Source organism: Tamandua tetradactyla, chromosome 3 (assembly GCF_023851605.1).
Source record: "Tamandua tetradactyla isolate mTamTet1 chromosome 3, mTamTet1.pri, whole genome shotgun sequence".
Lineage (NCBI taxonomy): Eukaryota > Metazoa > Chordata > Mammalia > Pilosa > Myrmecophagidae > Tamandua > Tamandua tetradactyla.
The window spans coordinates 13,439,803-13,464,288 of NC_135329.1; the positions used below are offsets into that span (position 1 = coordinate 13,439,803).

At 46.8% G+C, this 24,486-nt stretch overlaps 1 protein-coding gene across 1 annotated transcript in view; it reads right to left on the reverse strand.

The window, feature by feature from the left end:
* ALK (ALK receptor tyrosine kinase) overlaps nucleotides 1–24,486 on the reverse strand; it is a 219,793-nt gene that overhangs the window by 111,035 nt on the left and 84,272 nt on the right. Inside the window, exons 4-5 of the mRNA XM_077151697.1 lie at nucleotides 17,909–18,040; nucleotides 16,762–16,862 (exon numbers count right to left, since the gene is read on the reverse strand). Of these exons, the coding sequence (XP_077007812.1) occupies nucleotides 16,762–16,862; nucleotides 17,909–18,040 (233 nt within the window). The remainder of the gene's footprint in view (nucleotides 1–16,761; nucleotides 16,863–17,908; nucleotides 18,041–24,486) is intronic.

The following is a 24,486-nucleotide window of genomic DNA, read 5'->3' on the forward strand; positions in this document are numbered from 1 at the left end:
CTTCCTGGTCCTTGAGCTCTTAATTATTGCTCCAGCACCTTCAGAGTCTTTTTTCCTTCTGGTTCCTTTGTCTACAAATAAGGTCAAGTTTCAGCCATCCAGGAAAAATGCCTTTTACATGGTTCTCCTAGCTCCTTTGGCTTACAATGCATTTCTGGACCTTCCTTCAGATGCTAACATCTTGGATAATTGGCATGTAATTGCCACTCTATTTCCTTGTCACCCACTCTCTCTTTAAACTCTTTCAACCTGGCTTCTACCCTCATTATTCTAACAAAAGTACACCCACTATATACTTTATAACTCTCTGAACTCTTTTCATAGTCTCCTAACTTATCTCCCCCTCTACTTGTTTTCCCTTATAAATTCATTTACATATCTCTGTCCCATTTTTCTACTTATCACTGCCTGCCCTCTGTGATCTGCCCTCAATAACCTTCAGTGGTTTCTCATTCCCTATCAAATAAAATCAAAACATGCATTCACATTTTCTTTAACCTAAGCAAATGAACTTTTCATGCATTCTGTGAACATTTTGTGAGTACTTGTGTTAAGACATGCATTCTCTACTCTAGAATGTTTAGCGCTCTAGAATCAGAGAGTGGCTTAAGAACTTACTCCTGCTACTTTGGCCAAGTTATTTAATCTTTTTGAAGCTCAGTTTCCTTTTCTCTAAGATGGGAATAATTCTATTATTATAGGGCTATAGTGAAAATTAAATGAGATAAATAATACAAAAAATATTAGAAAAGAACTTTTGGCTGAAACACTGAGACAGTAGATACTGTCAGGTGAGAAAACAAGAAAAGTTTAATCAGCCATTGAAGAATGAATGTCACTTTAAAGGGCAGGTGCTTCCAGTGCATTCCAGAAAGGGCATAAGTAAGTCATAGACGCACAGGGACAGGCCCCAGAGAAGCTCATTGCTTCTTTATAAATTCTATGTTTGTCTGGGGTTAGCCAGAGATTCTGCATTTCTAATAACCCCCAGGTGTCACTGATGCAACCAGTCTGAGGATCATACATTTAAAAGAGATGTTAGAGCACTGGGGGGCAGCACTTTCAAGAGACAATGATGGAAACTAGTTCTATGGTTCTCAACCCCTCACTCCTATAAAAGAGTTGGTGGTTGGCTGTTCACAGAGAAGTTTTGGGAAGTGCATATATACCGTGCATTCCACCTCCCTCCTGCTAAGAAGGAGTGGGGAGGAGGTTCCCCCTTCCTCCCAAGTCAAGAAAGAAGGGTTTTAAAGATACCACATTGAGCACTTGACACCTACAGCTTGGGGAACACTGTGGGTTAATATCTATCTCCTACCTGGAATAGCTCAAGTATGAAGAAGGAGTTGGGTTGCTGTTCTGAAGCAAAAGAGAGGTGGTAGCATTGGGTGACCCGCTTTCCCAGAGTTTTCCAGGGCCAAAAAATGCATCAGTGTTGCACATAAAATGAAGGTTAGCCATGTTCAAGGGAGCACATGTGGGTCTGTTTTTGTTCATTTTGTCCTTTCGATCTTTCCATTTCCTCCACCTGCCCTTTTCTTCTCTCTACTTAAAAAAATTATATCTACTTCCTTTTCAGGGAAACTTTTCTTTTTATCCCTCTCAGAATTATCTGCTCCTCCTCTGCTCATAACGGAGGCAGTTGGGATCATCATAGGACATAACTTTACTATGAAGTCCCACTCCTTTGGACTTCAGGTTCCTTAAGGAAGGGATTGTCTTATTTATCATGTACTCATGGTAGTACTATGAGGGAGGGCACATGGTCAAAGTTGATCAATGTCAGAATGAATATGGGAAAAAAAAATATATATATATACAGGAAGATGCTCCCATCTTCTCCAGGTTTCCCTTCCAGACCAGTAAATCCACTTTCCATCCTGTGAAGCTCCCAACTTCTTTCCTGCATTCTAGGGCTCAGGTACCAGGAAAGGAGAGAGGATCCACACACTCCCCAGCCAAATGGCAATATTCTAAACTGCCCAGTTAGCTGCTCTTGGGGAAGTTGAGTCTGCTAGAGGCATGAGTATGTCAGAGAGATGTCACCCTGTCCTGTCCACACTGGAATAAAGGACCACTTGATTGCTGAGCTTTCTCCATCTTCCTACACTATATTTTAAGCCAACTGGCCTGGGGGTGGAGGTGGGAGGGGGGAGAGAGAGAGAGAGAGAGAACTGGGCTGGCAGCTGAAGGATGGTGCTAATTACGGCATCCTTAGCCTCCCAGGGAGGACCACCAGCATCCTTGGTGCCAGTCCTTGAGGGAGAGTATCATTTACCCATTCAAAAAATATTTACTATGCACCCACTATGTCCTACATTCTCTTCATATCTTCCTTGTCTTCATAGAGCTTACTGTCTAGTCAGGAAGTCAGAAATTAAACAAGTGATTGTAAATGTGCTGAGTATAGCAAGAGAGGAAAAAATTGGGGCCACTTGATATAACCTAATTGTTCATACCTTTGGATAAATATGATAATTTTAAAAATTGACTCCTCTTTCATATTATAATGTTACCACCTATGTTTATATAATATAGGAAACACATATTTATAGCTAAGATTGAAGCCAAGCAGTGCACTGAGTTTCAGCAGTATCTAGTTCTAGAAATAGAAGACAAACAGTCTTCTAGAAATGTTTGTCTTCTAGAAATAGAAGACAAACATTCACTGGATGCTAGCATCCAGTGAATGGCTAGCAAATGTGTGTATTTTGGCCATTCTTTCTTTTTTTTTTTTTAACCCACTGAGTGCTAGGTAAGTTGATGTAGTCAGGCAGCAGATATTCTTACTTAAGACAACAAGTGGTCTGGCACCTACTGTCTTTCACTTGGCTTATTTCTCACCTGTAGTTATATTTCTAGTGACTTCCAAGATTCTGCCTCTAGAACTAAATTAGTGCTTTGCTATCCAAAATGTGATCCTCAGACTAGTTGCATCAGTGACACCTGGGGGTTATTAGAAATGCAGAATCTCTGGCTAACCCCAGACAAATATAGAATTTATAAAGAATCAATGAGCTTCTCTGGGGCCTGTCCCTGTGCTTCTATGACTTACCTATGACCTTTCTGGAATGCACTGGAAGCACCTGCCCTTTAAAGTGACATTCATTCTTAAATGGCTGGTTAAACTATTCTTGTTTTCTCACCTGTTAACTACTGGAGTTACACCCACCTAAGTTTGTGACCCAAGGTGAATGTATGTTAACTGTGTGACCTTAAGTTAACTGCTTGCCTTCTCTGAGCCTCTATTTTCATATCCACAAATTTGTAGTAATAGCCATGTTTTCTCTACCTTGAAAGGTGGTTATAAAGACAGAGAGATAAGAAAGGAGGAGGTAGAGCCCATGTGATATTGTGAATGGAATGGTTAAACCAGAGGTTTTCAACCTTGGCTGCAAATTAGAATAACCTTGGGAATTTTCAAAACTACCTGTGCACTACCCCAGAGATTCTGATTTAATTTGTCTTGGGTAGGTCCTGGGCATCGGCAGTTTTAAAAAGCTCTCCAGGTGATTCTAAAATGCAGCCTGTGTTTTGATCACTGGGAAGATGGGACTATTTAGTGTAGGAAGTAGGCTGGCCTTCTCAGTGAGGGATCCATTTTTGTCTTGGACTCTGAGTAAAAGGCAATTCTTAATAACGAACAAATGGTTTAAAATATGCTGCCACCACCAAGGTGTAGAGGGAGTGTTCTTCCGGCAGGGAGAAGATGCAGCCCCCAGCAGCAGCCCTGCATGTGGCTGCCATCCCCCCCATCCCCAGGCCAACTGGGGCAGCCCTGAGAGGGAGAGCTTCCTCGGCCATGGTGAAGGAGTGACCCGAGGGGGTATGTGAGACGGGGCCAGTCCCTTAGACCTCTATAGGTAAGGTTCTTGCCGTTTCTTAATTAGAATTGAAGACTGATGGCTGTTGATAGTGAATATTCCTTATTAATTACTTGTACCTAAGTGTATAGAGCAACTGTATGTGTTCCCAGGGAATTTTCAGGGTTAAATTCTTCTCAAAGGCTTCCATTTTCCTTAGACAGTCCTAAATTTAAAAAATCCTGAAATATCATTATGCATAGATCTGGCCTGATCTTGAAATAAGGTACAGGTGTCCAGAGTGGGTTAAAAAAAACTACTCTTGACATTCAATCATTATAAGTCCTATTTCTATTTGGGTGGCCTACAAGATATGAAATAGTTCATTAATTGAATGACAGAAAGCTGTGCTGGGCATTTGTCTAGTTTCTGTCTCATTTTGTACGCACAAATGTCATTAGGTGTTCTCACTCCCAGATTAAATCAGTCACCCATGGCCACTAAGCCCATATACTGAAGACCAGCATATATTCTATGCTCTTTCTATTGTACCTGCAGTGCCAGATACATGTAATATATCATGGAAATACTTGAATCTTTTGCGAGGTATTTTGAATGAAGGTTTTCTAGATCCTTGTTCAAAGTCTGGCCTAAGGACCCACAGCATGGTATCACCTGGGAGTTTGGCAGAAATGTAGGCTCTCAGGCCCCATCCCAGACTATCTGAATCAGAATTTATATTTGAATAAGATCTTGTTCTAGAAATGCCTTCATACTGGGGGAATTAGAGGGACAGTGGGTTTTTAAACCATTCGCAGTCTTCGTCCCTCCCAGACAATTAACAGCCACATATATGTATATTTATTACAAATACATTTACACAAATATGGGAAATCCTATACAAGTGATAAATAATATTTATGGGAAATAACACTTGTTAGAGCCTTTACCAATAAAAATCTTGATTCTTCTAGACACATCCTAGTAGATATAGGTTATAATTGACGGCTTTTGACTAATAAACTCTTTTATATGCAGACAGCAAATGAGACAAGTGAAAAGAGACACAACCAGGAGCACGCCACCAGCAATTATACCTTCTGCTCCAGCCAGCCCTTTCACAAGAGCCTCTCTTCCCTCTCTCTTGGTGGGGCCTGATAGACTTTCCAATTACACACTACCAGTGTTTGTCATTTTATTAATTAAAGTTCTGTATGTAAAGCAGGAGCAGGCGTTGTGGCTAGACCTAATGCTATTATTTCCGTCATGGCCCTTTCCTCCTTCAGAGGTAATTACTGCAATTTTATGTCCAGATTATGGCCTGGGTTGGCTATGCATACCTTGTGGCAGCTTCAGAACCAATTCTTGAACCCATAAAAGAAAATCAGCATGGAATTTAGCTGAAGCTGGATAAAAGAGAGTCAATGCTATCATAAAATTGTGCATACAACACCCCCCAGTGCAGGAAATGTTGTAAAGGAGACGTGCTATCTGTCTTCAAATTTCTAAAAGGCTAAATGAATTCCAGCTGTAGAAACAAACAAATAAACAAAAATGGATGCTCTAGTGTGTATTTCACTTCAACAGAAAAAATACTTTTTAATGGGCAAAATGCTCAAAGATGCAATGTGCTTGCTGGGATGCGAGTGGGTGAGCTTTCTCTCGGTGTCCCGCCCACTGGGAGGCCTTCCAGCCATGACTGTAAGACCAGTACCGGGACTGTCGTCGGGATCAATAACCTCTGGATGGGGCTCAAGTTCCTTCTCAATCTACTATTCCATAGGGCTGTGATTCTGGGCATGATCTCAGAATTTTAAGAGTTCCCAGATTTCAATGTGCTTCCTCCCTTAGTAAGGGTCTAAAGGCATTAGCTGAGAGCACCGACTCACTGCAAAACTCAGTGATTTTGAACACTTCTTCTAATTCACCTGGAAGAAAATAAACACCAACTCTCTGACTATAAATAGCCTAATGAAAAATCAACCCAGCACAACAAGAAGCAGGCCAGATGCAAAGTTCTGATAACAAGCAAATTGGATGTGACTCTGGAAAGTCCTTGCAATTTCAGGGGCTTAAGAAATGCTGGAGCCCTGGAGACCTAAAAGACAGATTGTTCCTGAAAACATCACCCCTTGCTTCTTTTTTTTCTGAGGCATCCCATCGAAGCTGGGAATCACCCAGCCTGGGAATCCACATATTCCCTTTGTAAAAAAACACAGCAAGAAAACCTGAGGTTACATGTAAAAATAACCATGAATACCCAGATGGTGAGGTTATGAACTCACAGGCCCTGTTTTCTTCTTTGGTTTTCTCTTTTCCAAATTTTCTATACTGAACATGTATGACTCCTAATGACTAGAAACAAAAGCAATAAAATAAGCATAGGGTATGCAGCTATTTAAAGAATGTCTACAAAGATGCATATTGATATACGAAAATGTAACATTAAGTAAAGAATGAAAGCACAAAATGCTTATATGTATAATATAATAAGCACATCAAATTTGAATAAACCATTTATCTGTAGCTATGCTCAACTCTGCATCTATCTGTCTGGAAAGTAATGCACCAACACAGTAACAGAGGTTGTCTTTGGGGGGTAGGATTGTAGGCAATTTCAACTTTTTTCATAGTTTACTGTATTTTCCTAATGTTCTACAACGAACATAGAATATTTTGTAATCAGAGAAAACAATAAATCCTATATTAAAAATAAAAAGGCAATGAGGGAGGATTCCAAAACTGTTGAGAAATAGGAAAAGAGAGTGTTGTTTTTTAACCCACTTCAAGGATCAGTTTTCTTGCCTGAACTGCGGGTTTTGTGAGGGAATCCAAGGGAAGACAGGATGGGAGCTTCTGGGGAATGAGATGGGAGGTTCTGAATACAGAATATGGGCCTGGGAATGGGAAAGAATGGTTATGTTTTTATTTATTACATAATATCTCAGAGCCTTAGATTCTTCATCTGTGAAATGGGACCAATAGTATTCTGCTCATAGAGTTACTGGGAGCCCGTGGTGAGATTATGTGAGCCTAGTGCCCAGCTTAACAGAGGCATTTGATAAACGTTAGTTCATTTTCCTGTACTTCAGGGAACAGAGTGTTAGAGATAAATAGCTCACAAAAACCAGAATAAGACCACTGCCTGTGTGAAGGATGCTGTGTTACAAATTTCAGTACAGTTTCTTACTCCAGATTCCCTAAAATTCATTTTTCCAGTCTTACTGGCAGAAAAGAAAAATGATATTTTCTTCTGAGATACATTATAATGGCATGATCTTGGGCACACAGCCTCCTCTGTGTCTTGGTTTCTCTGTGTGTGATGGGGACGATGCTGAGAAATATCTTTGCAATTTTCTTGCTGGGGAACGGGATAGATTTCACCCAATAAAACTTCAACCCTCCCAGATAGCCATTGGAAAGAGAATGGACCGGAGGCCCACAGTGAGCAGGGGCCTGGTGCCATCTGGGGAGTATTTATTCCCTGACAGCTGGGGTGAGTCTGTGCTTTCAACAGGGTGTCCCACCTGTGCAGGCCACACGGACAGAATGATCACGAGGGCCCATGATTGGCATCCAGCTCTGTGCCAAGTGCCAAGGAAGATTTTATTCCTACCCATGAGCCTTGACAGTAATTAACTTTGAATGGCTCAAAAGTATTAAATTATGTCCGACCACAATTACAACTGCTGCTGATTACTTTCACCCTTAGCACGTATTCCGGCAACGACAACCACACACCGGTGAGTGGTGATGGAACCCTCCGCGCGGCAGCCCTCTCGTTCTAGGTCGGTTGTAGGAATTACTTTGGCTCAGAGATCTCAGGTAGGCCCTCATTTGTTGGATCCTTGAGACTCAATGAGGAGTATCTTTGTTAGCTCTTATCCTGGACCAGGACTATGCAAGCACTGGGGGCAGTGCATACTTAATTAATCAAGGACACAGGTGTGCTGGGCATGGCCTCCTGGCACTAATGCTGGGCACTGCAGAGAATGATGCCCCCAACCTGCCCATATGGGTGACTTGACCGAGGGGAGAAATAGGGACACACGCAATGTGTGAATGTCTGCAAGCGGTGACTTCTTTGTGCCTGTGCAAAAATAAGTGGAGGGATTGGGATCATTGATGCCACAGATAAAGCACTTGTAGAGATTTACAGAGTTTTCACATTTTCATCTGCTCCTCACGATGACTTTCTCTAGCAAGTATAACCTTGAGGTCACATGGCTCATAAAAGGCGGAGCTGGGATTTAAACTCAAGGAACCCAAGTCAAACCTAGGGGCATTAGGGTGCTTGGGGATTTTGCTTTGGAGTGGGACACATGTGGGTTTGAATCCTGTTCTGCCACTTCCTAACAGGGTAACCTTGGGCAAGTCCCGAAAACTCTCTAAGCCTCAGGTTCTTCAGCAATAAGGAAGGCTAACAATTCCTCACGATTTTGCTTTGATTATAAGATAATGCACATGAAATGCTTAGCACAGTGCCAACCAGAAAGGGGGAGCCAAATACCCCCTTATTTGGCTTTACAGGTGCTAAAGCACCTTTCCCCTGAACCCAGACGGATAGAAAGTTTCTTTCTCCTAGGAGTGCAATGATTAGGGTGTTTGAGGATTCTATTTAAGAGTTTTGGCTCCCTTTTTAATGTAACATAGCTGAGTGATCCATACTGAAAATAAGTTCTCTTAGCTTTTCTGTTGAGTCAGACCCCAGGCTTCCACATCTGTCTTCACAGGGCTGCCTGGGGTGGGGGCTGCACTCAGTACTTGCTGGTTCCCTCCTGCTGGGGGTCTCCATGTCCCCCACCCTTACCCCTCCCGCCAGCCCTCTCCTGCTCACCCGGTGCAGCTAAGCTCCAGGCTGCCTCCCCGGCTGGCCCACTGTTGGCCTCCTGAGGGTGCTGCCTCCCTGATGCCCAGGGGATGGTCTTTCCTGGCCTCTGGAATCAGGAGTCTGGATGCTGAATCCCGGTTACTTCCCTCCTTGGCTGTGCGACCTGGGGGAAGCCCTTAACCTTCCGGAAACCTCAGGCTCCTCTCTTCGTGGTTGCAGGTGTGTGGGTATATGTGGGGTAGGGGGAAGGCTTTGTAATCTTTGGGGTATGGGGGCTCATTATTACAGAGATGTTTTTAAAGGCATATGGGAAGGTTGTCCCTAGAAACTGAAAGGGGAGCCCCCAGATCTCTTACTCACGCAATGGCTCTCTGGAAAAAAGCCATTTTGGAAAATGCCCGGGAGAACTACTGCGGCCTCCTGCCAACCCCAGCCACTCCCCCATGCAGGGTGGTTCCCATGGTGGGAAGTCAACAGCTGCCGGACATTGGGCCCTTTTGCAGTTTCAGATACAACTCTAGGGTCCGGGAGACTAATGGGGCAGAGAGAGGCTGGCTGAGGGGCCACCTGGGTGGGGAGGACGGAGGGGGAGCACACAAGGCGGGGGGCCTCTTGGTGAAGGTGGGGCAATGGGGAGGAGCCCTCTCTGGGTTTCTTAAACGGGATACACGTGCCTGTCAGGTGCCCGGGGTAGAGGGACCCAGAGCCCTGAGACACTCGGGGTGCCTCTCCCTGTGCTTCAACCACTCGGTTGAAAAAACCGTGTTTTTGTATTTAACAAACAGGCGTGTTAGGAAGGAAAATACACAACTGGTGTTTATTTTTGGGTTAAAACAAGGGACTTCAAGAGCAAAGTCAGGTGAGTGATATTCTGCTCTGGAATACTTTGCCGGCCCCCTCTAGAGAGGGCGTGACCTCCCTGCCTCGGCTCACTCCCGACCATGCTTCCCTCTCCCTTGGGGAGTTGGTGGTCTCATTTACTGCGGCTGCCCCAGCCACAGCATTTCTCCTCCAGGAACGGTGGTGAGGCTTTTTGCTGCCCGGCATGGTCCCGGGTGATAGGCCTTCCTCCCTGAGCCTTAATTTCCCCATTTGTAAAAGGGTGACAGTGTCCTCTCCCCTGTGAGGATGGGAGCTAGGTGGGAGAAGCCTCTCTGCAAACAGGTCGAGGCTATACAAAGGTAAGGGGGTATTGCTTTTTTCAGGTGTCTGTTGGGAGTGGGGGGATGGAAAGGGGAGGGCAGTGGTGGCAAAGGAACCTTAGCTGGATTGAAAGAAGGTACTGCCTGGTACTGGCAGGGTTGGGGGAGTTGCTGCTGGCCCAGTGGGGATGGTGGAAGAGGGGTGCAGGTCCCATCCACTGCAGGTGGTGCACTGGCTTCCTTGCACCCCAGTCACTGAGCTAGGCATTTCCCCTAGCCACCCGGGACAGAGCAACGGGCAGATTCCCCAGATTCAGGCTCCTTGCAAAGGGCAGCCCATGGCTTTGATCTCAGAATTGTTGTAAAAGCCAGATTATAAGAGTTGCAGAGTAGCTGAAACCAATGACCCATGTAATAAGCATCTCCTACGTGCCTGGAACCAGGTTGGGCACTATTTACACCTGTCTCACTTGTTTCTTTGGGCAGAGGATGTGGAAGCCGAGAGGAACAAGGCAATTTGCCCAAGACTGCCCAGCTAGAGAGTGGTGGGAGTCCACCCAGGTCTAAGGGATTCCAAGCCCTTGCTTTTCCCACTACACCACGCTGCCTCAATGATGGCCCCTTTGCCTTGGCTGCACATAGCCAGCTGGATTCCTCTGGACACTAGAGATGTCACAGCTGTTGGGCCAGCCCCTGGCAGGAGGGAGGCACTGTCTGGAGTCACCACTGGCTGGAAGGCCCCTGCAGGGGCTAGGGAGTGCTGTGCTTCCTTCTGGACCCAGCATTGCATCCTCTTGGGCAGAGGATGCTGGATGTGAGGTTTCCATCACCGAGTCCTCACCTTCATTCCTGGAAAGTTCCCAAAGGAGGACAGGAACTGGTGCAGCAAACAGAGTGGGAAAACAATCCCTGGTGCACCTAGCTGGCTCGGTGCTTAAATTTCGGGAAGCCCTGAAACCTGGAGCTATCAAAGGCGAGCTGGGCTTCCTACTGAGATGGAGAGCTTTCTGCCACTGCAAGGGCTGATTTGAGGGGAGTCAAGCACCAAATGAGATGGGATCAGCTACCCTTGGGAGCTCTGCGTGATGGGTAACTTAGTCCCCAAATACTTGTCCAAAGGAGCTCATGCTTCATGGTTGGGGAGATAAAGATGATGGAGTCCCCTCAGGCTTGCCACTGTCCTAACTACGAAATCTTTGTGCAGTACCACCTGGCTGCACAGGGGTAGAGCCGGTCCCACATGGGAGAAAAGGTGAGTACAAAGTGGGGGAAATGCAGCGCATGTCATTTCCTCCTCCCCAAATGGACACATGTTGTTCTCTGCAGGGGACAGAATGGACCCAAACAGTGACAATCTTTTTAGGATCAAACCCATGAAGCCTCCTGGAATAGCTTCTCCTTCCTGATTTGCTAAAATAAGTGAGATCACATGGGGCTAAGACCAGAGCACGCATGATGAGCAAATAACATTGCAGTTGCAGCAGGGCCAAAAGCCCCACAGGGGAGCAGGAGTGTCTCCTTGGTTGCTCAAGAATTAGGGCCAGTGACTGGTTCTGGCCTGCTGAGAGCTTAAGTAGATAATGAGGCTCTTTCAAAATGGGGCGGCATTTCCTTAATGCTTTCAGCGTTAGAGGAGAGGGAGGCCAGTCCGCAGTCTATGCCCACCTAGTCCTTGGAGCTGTCTCAGGGACCCACGTCACCCCTTCAGCTGGGAAGAGAGTACATAACCCCTCATGGGGCTGTGTGACGGGCATGAGCTGAGGGTCACCAGGTCTAAGTTTGATCTCAATTTTGTATTTACTAGCCGCGGGTCTTGGGGTGAATGGCTTCCTCTCCAACCAGCTCGTGGGCATGGAAGCTCCTGACGCTGAGGACCTGTGCAGTGGACAGAACTGGGCATCCCAGTCCCCAGTGGCCCCTACCTAGGTGAGGTTTGGTGACGCTGATGAAGGAAGAGAGCTTCTGCTTTTGTTTCTTCCTCTACCTGAAGCATCTTACAGTAACTATCACTATCACCCTCCTTTTTAATTTTTTTTTTTTTATCTTTCCACAGGGGATTTTCAATTGAATTTAGCAAACTTTTAAAATACAGTCATTGCCCTTCTCCCCGAGTTAAATGTCTTATTTGTCTGCGAACTGGGAAGGAAGAGGGGCGAGCGTGAATAAGCCCAGTCAGCACAGCCAGGGCTCTTGCTTATTTTTTGCTTCTCAGTCACACCGAGATGCTGGAGAAACGCCCACCAGCCAACCCCCTGGGAAGGGATGAGCCCCATTTCTAGCAATGATCTCCAGCACCCTGAAGTCTTATACAATGGACCAGGGAGCAACTTACAGAAGCTTCCTGTGGCCCGCCCACCACCCGGGGTCCCCTGTCAGGGGTACGGAGGGCAATTCCAAACGTGGGCTCCTCCTCCATGGAAGAAGGTGCTTCCTGGCCCTGGCAGGGTGGGGGGAGTTGCTGCTGACCCAGTGGGGATGGTGGAAGAGGGGTGCAGGCCCCATCTGCTGCAGGTGGTGCGCTGGCTTCCTTGAACCCCAGTCACTGAGCTGGGCAGCTCCCCCAGCCACAGGATAGAGCAAAGAGCAGATTCCCCAGATTCAGGCTCCTTGCAAAGGGCAGGCCATGGCTTTGATCTCAGAATTGTCGTAAAAGCCAGATTATAAGAGTAATAGAAGCAGCAGAGCAGCTAAAACCAATGACCCATGTAATAAGCATCTCCTTTGTGCCTGGAACCAGGCTGGGCACTGTTTACACCTGTCTCACTTGTTTCTTTGGGCAGAGGATGTGGAAGTCGAGAGGAACAAGGCGATTTGTCCAAGACTGCCCAGCTAGAGAGCGGTGGGATTCCTGGAGCTTCCGGCCCTGGGGCCTACCCACCACCCGGGGTCCCCCTGTCAGAGGTGCGGAGGGCAATTCCAGATGCGGGCTCCCCCTGCATGTCTCTGTGGGCCACATCTGCTGGCTTTAAGGGCACCCCTAGGAAGCCCCGTGCAGACAGGAGGAGACAACGGGTCGCCTTCTGCCCTGAGGCACAGCTGCCCCCAGCCGCTAATCAAGGTCATCATGGGGCTGACGTCAGTGGCAGCAAGGTCCTGGCTGCATTCCAGGATCCCTGTGTGTGTGTGTGCATGTGTGAGTGTGCACGCACATGTGTAGAGGGAAGAGGCAGCTGCGGCTCCACCGTCAGGAAACCAGCAGCCAGGGGGAGCTGGCCTGCCCGGGGTGTGGCCACACGACAGGGAACTCACAATCTACTTCCTGAGTCCCTTTGGTCCCCACGGTAGGCAGGAGGAAAGTCGCTTCCACGTTCAGCAGGCAGAAGAAAATGAGGGAAGCCCACTATTTTCTGGGCCTCGTCTGCCCTGTTTAAATCATTCTAGTCACAGTTAGGCTATTCAAATAAAATAGAATTTCAAGCCACACAGGGCTTGTTGAGACATTCAGGCTGCGTGGAAGGCAGGGGAGAGGCGGGGGGGGAGAGGCGGGAGACGGGTCCCTGCCACTCTCCTGTCCCCTTTATTACCAGCAGCTGCCATGCTAGACACATCCCCGAGTGTCTCAAAGCCAAAGCGGACGCCGGCAGGTCTGACAGCAAACGGACACGTGAAAGCCACCATAAGGCTCCCCTCCCCGATGGCATCTCTAATTATTTGAACTGGAGCTCAGCAAAGTAAAAATAAAAATAAAATAAAATCAGTATATATTGTAAGTAGCTCTCCAATTTTCTGCAGCGAAGAGCTTGAGGGGAAGAAGTTTGCGGGGGGGGGGGGTGGAGGTGGGGGCGGGAAGGATAAAAAGAAAGCAACTCTCTCTTGTTTGTGGCTAGGCTAGGCAGAGCTCTTTAAATATTCATGCCCATGAGCAACGGTGCAGAACGGGAGAGGAGGCGGTGCCCGCAGCTGCGGGGGCGGGAGGGGCGGCGAGGCCGGGATGGTGCAGGCGGAGAGAGCCCTGGAAGCCGGGCCGGCCCGGAGGTGCCCTGGCCATCCCTCCAGCTTCGGTGGGCAGCTGGCCTGGCTCCACATAAACTCTGAAGGCACATTCTCCTGGGCGCTTCTGTCTCCTCTGCATCTGCCTTCATCATTTCTAACCCATTCTCTAACTCATCTTTCTAAAAGGCAAGCTATCTCAGGACCCTGGAGGCCACAGCAATGGAGGAAGACTCTCTGCAAGGGCTCAGGATGAATTTTGGTAACAACTGTGAAGTACATCTTATGGCCAATAACTCTCAAGTTTCAGGTGCATCCAAGCCACTGAGGGGGGTGCTTGAAATTGCAGGTCCCCGACTCCACCCAGTGATGTCATGCAGGAGGGCTGGAGCAGAGCCCAAGAATCTGCATTTATTACCTTCTCCAGGTGACTGCAGTTGGAGAACATAAACCTACTGATGGGCTTTTTGTCGAAATTTCTAAGAAAATTAAGAAGACATCATCCCCTTTTGGGAATCCACTGACGACTGTGGGGTTTCTTAAGGGAGCATTTTGAGATGTTCTGCAATTACCTCAACTCCCTGGAGGTCCCTAGGAATGCTTGGGGATTAGAGAAGATGCTGTGTCCTGGCAGCCTGTTGGGTGTCAGCCCTGGAGCTTGGCTTGGCCAGCCGCCCACCCCTGTGGGTGTGACCCTCATCAGGGACCTTCACCCCTGGCCCTGTCAAGAGTCTCCCCTCCTGTGAGGGCCCCACAGTCAGTAGAAACCCCTGTAAGGTGGGTGGGGTTCAAAGGCCCTGATTTAACTGCACAGCAATGCAATACCCTGTCCGGAGTCCAACAAACTTGGAAGAAGGAAATCAGCTTCCTGCCTTTCACATTCAGAATTCAAACAAAATAAATGGCGGTGCTTACATACCTTAAAATACGTATCTCTGTTTTGGTTATTTATTCCCCCCCCAACATTGGAAATTAAAAAACCTCAGTGGTACTAGATGGATGGCCCGTGAGCTGGAATGTGAAACAGCTGCAAGCCAAGGGCGAGCTGACGTCACTGCCTTCCCTTCATTACACCTGCTGGGACAAGGGCTGGAAGAGGGCAGGAACCAGCAGAAATAGCCTGAGCAAATTTGACTCGAGGGCAAAAGAAAACATGCTGGTAAAACAAAACACCTGTTGAAGCTATTGATCAACTCAAAGGCTATTAGAAAGATGATGAAGTATTAGAAAAATAGAAATTTTACCTTGCCATTTCTTTTTCTGAAATTAGAATCATATTAAGTCCGTGAAAAGTAAATTTAATGATCAAATGATTTTTAAGGATTCTCCTGCCTCTCAGGTGGGGCAGCCAGCTCTCCTCATTTAGATCCCCTGGTAAGATGCCTTCCTTCCTACACTCCTGCCTCCAGGGTACCCAAGGAAAGCAAAGAGTGCAGTTTCGCCATCTGCATCGCATGGCATGCGTCCTCAGATACAACTGAATTTAATGAAGCTATTTATTTGTGCCTGGACTTTTTCCAAAAAGGATTTAAGGTGGATCGCAAGGACACACAAAATCTAATAAGATGGAAGAAACTAGAACAGGGTGAGAAAGATGGGGCCAAGGGGGAGTGAACAGACCACATCAGAAGGGAGCTGGAACGGATGGCATTTGTGAAGCCCTACTTATTTACTAAGGGTGATCGCAGATACCATTTAACCATTCCTCTGATTAAAACAAAAAATCATTTGTACCTATTTCCCATTCTTATTTAAGTCTGAATCTTTCTGCTTTATCCAGAGAAAAAATCTGGAGGGCTTGGATGTGCCCATGTCCCTTAGCAGGGGGAAAGCTGTTTTTGGCCCCTGTACTGTCCAAAGTGCCACCTCCCTCATGTTCCCAGCAGCCGAAGGAGAGGAAGACACTATCAGTTTCACAAGGTCTACAACTTGAAAGGAAACCGACTGCTCGGAGGCGGCTCAGCAATTCCTGAAACTAAGCCAGCAAGGAATTTCTTCAGGGAGTTTTTAAAAACAGGGGTCTGGCCAAATCTAAAATATATGGTGGCTTTCTACTGTGTGTAAGATGTAGATGAGACCCCACGGGGAAGGCAAGAAGTCCAAGACACCACCCTGCTCTCCAAGGGCTTAGTGTCAATTTTCTGGGTAACTTCCTTCCTCAGTGTCTGTTCTCCTTTTGAACGTTTACGTGAATATTGATTGAGTCCTACTGGACGCCAAGCACTGCCAGTTCACTAGGAGATGCCCACCTCTGGGTCATCATATCTTCTATATAACAACAATGGCTAACTGTGCCAGTGTTTGCTTTGTGCCTGGCACTCTTCTAAGCTCTACATATTTCGACCTATTTAATCCTCACGCCTTTGGGTAGGTGCAATTGTTGTCCCCACTTTCCAGGTGAGGTTAATTAAGTGCCCAAACAAGCTGCCCACTAGTCAGTGGACGGACATAGCTTTGGACCCGGGCAGTCTCACTCTACCATCCATAAGCTTAACCACTCTGCCATGTTGGGGCCTAAGCACATATTTTGACACCAGGAAAATATTACTGTATGCTGAGGAATGTGGCATCTGTCCCTCAGTTCTCATATGAGGTAACAGCCACAGCTACCATTTAGGTATGTAGCTTTCATCACTGTATGCCATCGATGTCAGTGACGTTTAAGCAAATGTTTGATGTTTTATCATATTTGTTCGACATGTATTATAAGAGCTTGTTATTTTTAAAAGGCGTTCTGTAGAACGTCTTTTGCAAGCCCCTGTCAGGTCTTGGGAAATATTTTCTGGGTAAGCTTAAATTCAAGTCCTGCAATCAATGCGGTGCTGCTGGTGCACAGGTGTTCAAGGGGAGATCCTCTGCAGATGGGGCTGTACCACGCTGATGGACGCTGTCTGCCTAGACTATGGCAGGCAGGGACCCCCCGTCCTGCCCTCCCTCCGAGTGAACAACCAGCCCCAACATCCAGGCTATTGTCTTCATCTTTTTTGGGTCATCTGAAGTAACCCAGGGGAGGGAAGGGAGGAGAAGTCAAAGAACCAGAGGAACTGAGACTTGCCTCGCATGGAGAGTTCTTCATTGGTGCGGGGAACGTGGTGCTGGTCAGCGTGGCACTTTCAGAAGTGGGGACATTGGCAGTGTTGAGCCACAGGGCATGGCCTGGGGGAGAGATGGAAAAAGTCAAGAATATGCCATCACGGTGAAGTGAGGAACCCAAGGGTGCCAGAAGAGGAATGCAGCGTTAATGGATGGCATGGGTCCCACTGAGCCCAGGAAGTACTTTGAGGACACTTGTTTTGGCTAAGATGGCTGAGAGCTAACTTGTCAACATCAAGAAAACCCGGGTCATACAGAGGTCTTCTTTCCAAACTTCCCATGCTGTCCCAGCACCATAATCCTGTCTACAGTGTCTCTGCCACCCCAAGGCTACAAGTATTCAACTATAGCCCAGGAGCAGCCTGAAATCCCAACCCCACCCCATTTCCAGTCACACCAGTGATTTGCTCTCCATTAGTCCCTGTGAAATTCACTCTCCTCTCCCACCTTCTGGGCTCAGGGCATCCTCTTCCCTGTGTTATCTAAGCATCAATCTACCTGCAAACCTGGGAGAACAGGAGTCCTGAACCCCACGTGGTGTGTGAAGAGCATCTGTAAACCTCCAAGAATTGTGGAGCATTTTGTGGGTGGTCAGCACTATGGAGTTGGATGCCAGTGTGAGCACACAACTTTTTAGGCTTCCCACAGAACGCCTTTAGTCATTCATTTCTATCTCTCTTCATCTCTTGGTAAAGTCTGTGATTGCATTACTTCCAAGTAACAAACTCAGGTGGGTACAGAGCAGAATAACCAGGATGGACCTGAGATCTTAGAAAGCTTGTCAACTAGGCTTTAGGAAGATTCACAGAGCTTGGGACTTGTGACTGCGTAGAGAAAAGACCATGTGCATGTGGGTGGGTCCTGATTGTTTCCTTCAAATAACAAAAGGTGACATCTACCTTGGCCCCAGATTGGAGCATTCTAAAGCCAAAGAAGGTCTGAGGAGGGAACTATATTTGAGCATACCAGGGAAAGCTTTGCGCAGGTGCCTGAGCTTGCCCTGCAAAGTTGGGTAAGGGCTCAGCTACTCTGGAGTGGGGCTCTGGGCCTCATCAGTCCAGGTGGGCACCAGGATGGGTACTGGTGGGAAAGGAAGAAAGGGGCTGTACCTTGGTGGTCCTGGAACCAGCCATCCTTTAAGGTCCTGACCTGCCACCGGGGTGTGTGGGGCAAACGTGTGTCTTGGGTCCAGCCACAGAAGCCATCCTCGAAGTTGCAGTAAAAGCCAGCAGGGAGTTTACCTGCAGGTGAGCACAGGGGCACAGTCATTTCTGGGACTGCCAAAGGCAAAATATGCCAACATTCAGTGAAATTAGTGGGCATAACCAAATTATCCTCATTGGGAACAGCCCCCCCCCACCTGCCCCCAGTCAGAATCCTTGATGTATAGTGATACTAGTTATAATGAAAAGAAACCTCCAATTCCTGACTTGCACACATACTGGTTTACTGTCTGTAAATTATTTTCAGATTGATTATTGTATTTGATTTGCTCTTCAGAAAAAAAGAATAGTAACTCCACAGCAGAGGCTCAGAAATACTAAGCAAAGTCACCTCAGTCATGCAGCTAGCAGATAACCCATTTGGGACTTGAACCAGATCTTCTAGCTTCCAACCCTTGTGTTCTTTATATTGATCTCCCATGAATATGAGCCCCAGGAGAGGCCAGTGTGTGACTCATACGAATCCATTTCTAATGGTCGACACGATGACAAGAAATGGTGGTGTGGTGGTGGTAGTGATGGCTGGGAGTTGGCTTGGGGCCTTCAGATCACCCCTGTCTGCAGAGACACATGGCTCAACACTTTCCATTTGCTTCCCTTCATCGCCCACCCCCCTTGCAGTTCAGTAGAGCCACATGAATAGTTTGGAGCAATGAAATATGAGTGGATTTATGTACCTCTCTTCGGGATGGAGGCCACGAACAGCACTTGTGTAGTTCTTCAGCCTCTGTCTTCCCCCACCGTAGTAGGCAAGGAGAGTACTGGTTCCTGAGGATGCTACTGGATGGTGGAGCCTCCACCATCCCAGAGCCCTGAGCGATCCAGTGGAGCAGAGGCCCTTCCCACTCCCAGTCCTCACTGGACAGGGTACAGTTGGCACTGAGATTTTCAGATTCTTTATTATTGCAGGTTAACCCAGCTTGTCCTGACCAAATAATCTCCAGGCACTGTGGTCTCTTTATATCATCTTTAGGCTCAGCATCACAGGTTCCATGATACTTTTCTCTATATCAGATTGATCTCAGGTCCCATTTAAGAGGCCACAATCAGTTTTAGAGACCAGATATCTCCCAGCTGGCCACAGAGCGAGGAGGAAAGGAGAAGAGGTTTAGAGAGAGCTCACAGTCTCTCTCTTACTCTGAGTGGCTCCAGAGGAGGCCTACTTTGCTTTGAGGAGTTACTGGGCTATTACAGGCTATTCTGATAGCACCCCAGCAGTCTAGGCCAAGCCAGGGAGTTGTGGAAGAGCAGCAGGGCTCTGTTTCTGCTTTGGAGGAAAGGTGCTTTCTCAATTAGACCCAACGCTGTACATGTCCTTCATCTCTCTCTGCCTTCTTGGCAGCAGCAGGCTGACAAAGAGGGCCCTAGCACTTCCTGGCTGTGATAGCACCTTAGTGAATTATTACTCATTTCCCCCTGATTCTCTGTGCATTTCACACAGAGGCAGAATTATAAATTAAAACAGGCTGTCACTGACTTTGAGCATCTCTTCCCATTTATACCCCCCTGAAGAAATCATTCTCTCCCCCAAGTCCCACATGCTCCGCTGATTAAAAATCCAAAAGCAAGGAGATCTTTCTGTTTTATTTTTTATTCCCCCCTCCAGGGACCCCACATCCACTTCCTTTTGCAGTAACTAACTGGTGCCTGGAAGTGTCCTTCTGTGAAGTGTCCTTCACGAGCAGAGTGTTAAACCAGGAGCCCGATGGAAGGCTCCAGCAGGCAATGGGTTCCTGGAGGAAGCAGGAGGCTGGGGTTGGGAGAGCCAATCACTCCCTTCTCACCCTTTTAGGAAGTGGAGGTAAGAACTTAGCCTGACTTATGGGTATTGAGACCCCAATAGCACCTGGGCTCGAGTCCTAACCTCACCACTTCCTGGCTGTGTGACCTTAGGGAAGTCACTTCATCCCTCACAGCCTCAGGATTCTCATCTGTAATATGGGGCAGTATTAGTACTCATTTCTCAGGGCAGTTGTGAGGATAAAATATGGGACAGTGTGGAAACGCTTTCAAAAGAGTTGCAGAAATGTCAAGTGGTGGGATATTAATTATCGTTCACACCTGGATCAGAGGAACTCATCAGCATAGAGACTGAGGCAGCCAATGCTGTCAGGGCAGCAGACACAGGTCCCTCAGCTGTCTCTTTCTCATTAGGAAATGGCTTATAGGGTGGTAGCTCTGCCTATGTCTTCCGCCAGGGCAGGAATGGCAGAAGCTGTCGGCATTCTCTGCCTTCTGGAAGCCCATCCTTGTTTGCGCTTGGCATAGGACTCAGGGTAAGCTGGGATCAGACGCCCTATTTCTTTTTGGCTGGTTGAATAATGGAAGAGGAGGCAGGCAAAATAGCTAAACAGGTCAGCCAGTAATTTATGTGGCAATTAAAACCTTAGAGGGAGGGAGGCTGTGCTGTGAGGATTTTCGCTACTGTAAGCACATCAGGGTGGTTTGCTCAGCAAGAAGCTACCCTGTGGAAGGTGGTGGGGGTGAGGATGGCAGGGTGGGGTGGAGTTGGGGGCAGACCAAAGAATTGTTCATAGATTAGGTCAGGTTTAAGAAATAGCTGGTAAAGGCTGATGCTGAGTGAGAGGTTGGTTTACAGGTCTAATGGTGTCTTCTCATCCTAGGATCATCCCTCTCCTGTCATTCATCCCCACGAGCTTACTCTGTGCTTGGCACATTATGAGGCCTCAATTTTTATTTGCTTAATGAAACCGAAGTGGGTTCAATCCTCTACCCCTTGACATTCAAAGCGTGGTCCAAAGACAAGCAGTACCCCATCACCTATGAAACCGTTGGAAGTGCAGAATCTCAGCCCCACTTCAGACCTACTAAAGATGTTGCATTGTTAACAACTTCTCCAGGTGATTTCCATGCACCTTAATATTTTGAGGAACTGTTGTAACCAACCCAATTCTTGGGTGGTAGCCAGTTTTTTTATTGGTTAGATGGCAAAATAGGGCTGTGTAGAGGTCAATCAATCGTGCAACATTTGGCAATTATGACACCTGATTCTACTCTAAGAGAGACAAATTGGTAGAGTCACAGAGATGTGACCTCAGCAGCAGTGGCAGGAGCTGCCAAGTATAAACTCTAGGCCAAATGACACTACTTATTTTCCTTCCTGTGTGACAACTCTGTTAACATTTTTGATAAATATGTGTTATACATTTCCTTGAAAATATAGAGTCACAGGAAAAACACTAGAAGAAATACATCAACATTTAATGGTTATCACTGAATGTCTGAAAGGTAGGATTATGGGTGATAGTTATTTTCTCTTGTGCACTTTTCTAGGTTTTCCAAATATTTCACAACAAGCATGCTTTATTTTATAATAAAAAAAGAATAAACTTTGAAAAAATGGTTTTCGCCTGGCAAGAAGGGAATCCCCACTATACGGACAAGATTATGGAGTTCCCGGAGGGGCAGTGATCTGTCTGTGCTATCCAGTGAGTCAGGGCTCATCCAGGGAATGCAGTGGGGACACCTGAGCCCTTTCTGGGAAGCCACATGCCCTTGAGGTCATTGCTCAGGACATAACAAAGAATCTAGAAGACACACTTTGATGGGTTACAGCATCCTGGGAAGCCTCCCTTGGTTTGGCATTTAATTGGCATGCTATAGAGGGGATGGAGGCTAGTGTGTAGAGTGTGGGTTTGGAGGGGGGGGTTATGAATGGACAGATGAGTGTCACGCTTGGATGGAGGAAGGCAAGGACAATGTGGCCTATAACTCTGGCCCTCTACTCATCCTGGTCAACTTCTAGATTTGTTAGGGACTTAAAAAAAAAAAAAAGAGATCCATAACTCTGAGTCCGGGTTGAGTCTGATAATCTGAATGCAGCCCCAGAGTGTGTGGGGAATTCCCTCTGGGGAAGGTGTGGGGAGGTGAGGCCAGGTCCTCTCGGGGATGAGTTGGTGGGATGCAACCTACTCTTTGGCTTCAAATAATTGGTCTAAGATTAGTGACTCTTATGGTGTCAACAGAGCTTAGGGTAACCACCTGCCCAGAGAAAATGTTCTACCAGGTTCCAGACCATCTAGGAAGAACCAGGTGTGATCAAGGGCATTGTCCTGTATGTTTCATGAACATCAGCACCTGGGCAGGTGCCATGTTCTGACTCATATTACAGATGGGGAAACTGAGCCCCAGAGAGCATAGAGGAAGATGACCAGAGGCCCCCAAGAAAGGTGGTGGCAGAGCCCTGGCTTGCCCCTGACTTTTCCTGGCCCATCTTCCTGGGTGGATACACAGCCAGGTTTTATGTTTAACACGACCAAACTCTGGAAACTCATAAAACAAATGAATCTGGCTTGCAGTGGTTGAGTGTGGACTTTGGAGTCAGACTGAGCCTGAATCACTGCTCAGCCATTGGTTAACAGTTCGATCCCTGAGCTTTAGGTTCCTCAACTATAAGATGGGTATAACAGCACCAGCCGTTCTACCGTGAGGATGCAATAAGTCAATATATGAAAAATATTTAGAGCAGTTCCAAGTATACTTTCAATGCTCAGTGACTGTTGGCTATCATTGCTAGCTTAATGGGGATGATTTCCAGAACCAGCATCAATGTGATAGGGAAAACAGCAAAAAATGCCAGAAAGACTAGGGCATGTGAATAAGGAAAGGGTATTTGCTAAGAGTTCTGCCAAGATTAGAGAGAAAAAAGATCAGAACAGCCCCCCTCCCCAGCCCCCTCTGGGAATTGAACCTTCCCTCCTGGCAACCAATTTCTGTAGCAAAGAACTTGGTGGGGTGTTCTCCAGGGTAGAGCTATATTCTAACAGCTGGTCAGAGCAGCTTTTCAAGTGTGACTGAAAAGACCTCCGGACCCCAGGTGTCTGCTCTCGGTACTGAAGCTGTCTGCCCTTGAGCTTGGAGCTGGCCCTGGAATCCTGCTAATGGCAAGCTCTGGAAAGGTAGGGAAATGCCCAAAGCCCAGAGTAATGGGCTGGATCCCATGGGCTCAGTACTCTAATCACGGTTCTGTTTTTGACATGCTGTGTGACCCTGAACAAATCAATTACCTCCTCTTTGCTTTCATTTGCTCAATTGTAAATCAGGGCAGTGGATTGCCTGACCTGTGTCGCAGTTGGGAGGTGGGTCCCAAGAAGCTTTTAAAAGGCAAAAGTGAAACCACACAGTGCAGGCACACTGCTGAAAATATTGCAGAGATAAGTAACTAGAGAGACATCCATGCAGGCCCTGCCTGGGGCAGGGTGGATGGGCCAGGCTTTCACTGGCGCAAGTGGGTTGTGACAAGGCAAGGAAGAAAGTAGTGCTGGAGGAGTGATGTGCTTCCCTGCAGCTCTTTCTGGGGAGCTTTATCTAAACACACACATGACAATTGTATTATAATTGGAAAGCTGCACTTGGAAGTTTTGTATAAAAGTCAAATTTTCAAAATTGAAAAAATGCATTTTACTGTTTCATTGAAAAGGGAATACATAAAACCCCTTTTCCCCAGAGGGGTCCAGATGACCTGGCGGATGCTGTTAACTTTTTAAAAGGTATTTTGCAAAAATTCTGTTCAGGTCAATAGCATCTCAGGTCCTTGTACGAGCAAGGCTACTGCAGCTATGCCCCCAACACCCCAGGCCCACCTCTGCCACATCCTTTTCCAACCGAGGCTCAGCTGTGTCACTCACTCCTCCTGCATTAGATTTTCAGCTCTTTGAGGGCAGGGGCTGCATTATTCAGCTGTGTTCCAGGACATTTTCTAGTTCATCTTCTCTTCGAGGTATTCTGCAAGTGTTTGTGTTTTCCCTGGGGAAAACGTTAGGAACTCTGAAGTGATTACTCCTAGCCAGGCAGCTGCTGAGACCATTGAGTTTGAGAGGTGTGTGTACTGGACTGGGAGTCCAACTCTGCTCCTAACTATGAATGCAGCTACAGGCAATTCATTTTCTTCTACGGAGTCCAAGTTTCTCAATTTAGTCATTCATTTAAATCAGCAAAGAGTCAGTAAACACCAAACACTGTGCCAGGAATCCTGAGAGACACTGGTATGAGAAAGGTAACTAGCTAATAATCTGCCCACAGAGGAGACAGACATGGGAACAACCTCCATAAAATATAATGGATGATACCAACTAGGATGGCTAAAACAAAAAAATAAAAAAGACATAATAACAAGTGTTGACGAGCATGTAGAGAAACTGGAAGCCTCATATACTGCTGGTGAGAATGTAAAATGTCACAGCACTTCGGAAAACAGTTTGGTAGTTTGGAAAACAGTCAAATGGTTAAATAGAATTACCACATGACTGTAATTCCACCCGTAGGTAGCTACTCAAGAGAAACGAAAACATAGGTCCATCAAAAAACTTGTCTATGAATGTTGTCAACAACATAACTCATAATGGCCAAAAAGTGGAAACAATTTGAATACCTATCAGCTAATGAATGGATAGAAGAAATGTGGGATAGCCATATAACGAAATATTATTTGGCAATAAAAATGA